This window comes from Parus major, unplaced genomic scaffold, assembly GCF_001522545.3.
Source record: "Parus major isolate Abel unplaced genomic scaffold, Parus_major1.1 Scaffold1454, whole genome shotgun sequence".
In the NCBI taxonomy this organism is placed as follows: domain Eukaryota; kingdom Metazoa; phylum Chordata; class Aves; order Passeriformes; family Paridae; genus Parus; species Parus major.
This window is the reverse complement of record NW_015380299.1, coordinates 1-1,331: the sequence shown is the minus strand read 5'-3', so window position 1 is coordinate 1,331 and position 1,331 is coordinate 1. Positions and strand designations below refer to the sequence as shown.

The 1,331-nt window shown below is 58.1% G+C and overlaps 1 protein-coding gene across 1 annotated transcript; it reads left to right on the top strand.

Annotated features, from left to right (window-relative positions):
• Window positions 1-581: 581 nt before the first annotated feature.
• Window positions 582-1,260, top strand: NOP53 (NOP53 ribosome biogenesis factor). Its single transcript, XM_015616939.3, has 3 exons — window positions 582-812; window positions 992-1,056; window positions 1,141-1,260. Exons 1-3 carry the CDS (start codon window positions 619-621, stop codon window positions 1,227-1,229), a joined length of 348 nt encoding a protein of 115 aa, XP_015472425.1. The 5' UTR covers window positions 582-618; the 3' UTR covers window positions 1,230-1,260.
• Window positions 1,261-1,331: the final 71 nt, after the last annotated feature.

Sequence of the window (1,331 nt, the reverse complement as noted above, 5' to 3'; positions counted from 1 at the left end):
ATTCAGGGAAACATTTTGGAAGGATTTGGAGAACATTTTGGGACGATTTGGAGAACATTTTGTGAGGATTTTGAGAACATTTTAAGTGGTTTTGGGGCTCCTTGGGCCCCCCTCAGCTGAGGGCGGCCCCGACCTTCCCAAGATGGCGTCGCGCCCGTACCAGGCCCTTCCCCAAATGGCGCCGCCGCCATTTCCGGTCCTCCCAGAGATGGCGCCGGCTCCATTTCCCGTCCTTCCCGAACCGTCATCCTCATCGTTTCCTCTCCTTTCCGGGAAGCCACAAAATCATTTCCCATCCCCTGAGGGAGACGATATTTTTTTTTCCGGTCCTTCCCAAGATGGCGAAGGAAACGTTTCCTCTCCTCCCAAAGATTGTTGCTTACGGTGTTCTGGGAAATATGGTAGGCCTCGTGGCACGTTCGGGAGTTTTGGGCACATTTGGGGTTTTTTTTAATAACATTTTAAAGGCGATTTAGGGGCAAAGTTCAGCCCCCCCGACCTCCCTAAAATGGCGCCGCCGTTGCCACTCCCTCCCTAAAATGGCGGCCGGGTCGTTCCCGCCTTTTTTCCGCCTCAGCGACTTCCGCTTCCTCTCCCCTCACGCCGCTCCCTCACGAAATGGCGGCGGCCGAGTCGTTCCTCGCCTTCAACCCCGCCGCCCGATCCGGCCTCTCCGCCGGCTCCCGGCGCCGCTCCCGCGGTCCCCGCAACCGCAAGAAGGGCTGGAAGCGCTGGAGCGGCCCCGAGGCGCAGCTGGGCCGGGAAATCGGCGATTTCCTGGAGGATGTGGGGCTGCAGGAGCGAGCGGCGGGGTGAGGAGGGGGTCGTGAGGGGCTTTGGGGGGAATCGTGAGGGAGCTCCCAGCGGTTCTGCGGGTGCCGGAGCTCCCCGAGGGTCTCGCAGGGGATTTGAGAGGGGAAGCTCTGAGGGAAATTTGGGGATTTTGAGGTTTATGAGGGTTTCTGCTTTTTTTGGGGGGGATCTTTTGCAGGGGTTTGATCTCTGAGCAGCCCAATGAAGGCCTTTTCTTCCTGGACACGGGAAAAACCCGCAAAGGTGAGGGCGAGCTTGTGGTTTTTTCCCTAAATTCGAGCTCTCCCGAGGATTTTGGCGTGTTTTGACCTTCCCGAACCTCCTCAGGCCGGCGACCCAAGAAACCCCCACAGAAACCTCTACACGTAGACCTGGTTCTTCAGCCCCTCTCCAAAGTGCCTCCCCCCAAAAAGTGAGTCTGGGGGTGCTTTTGGGGCTCTATTTCATTAAAAAACTGACTCGGGGAGGGACTTTGGGGTGGGTTCTTCCCCAGTTTCCCCCTCAGGAACCCTCCCCGT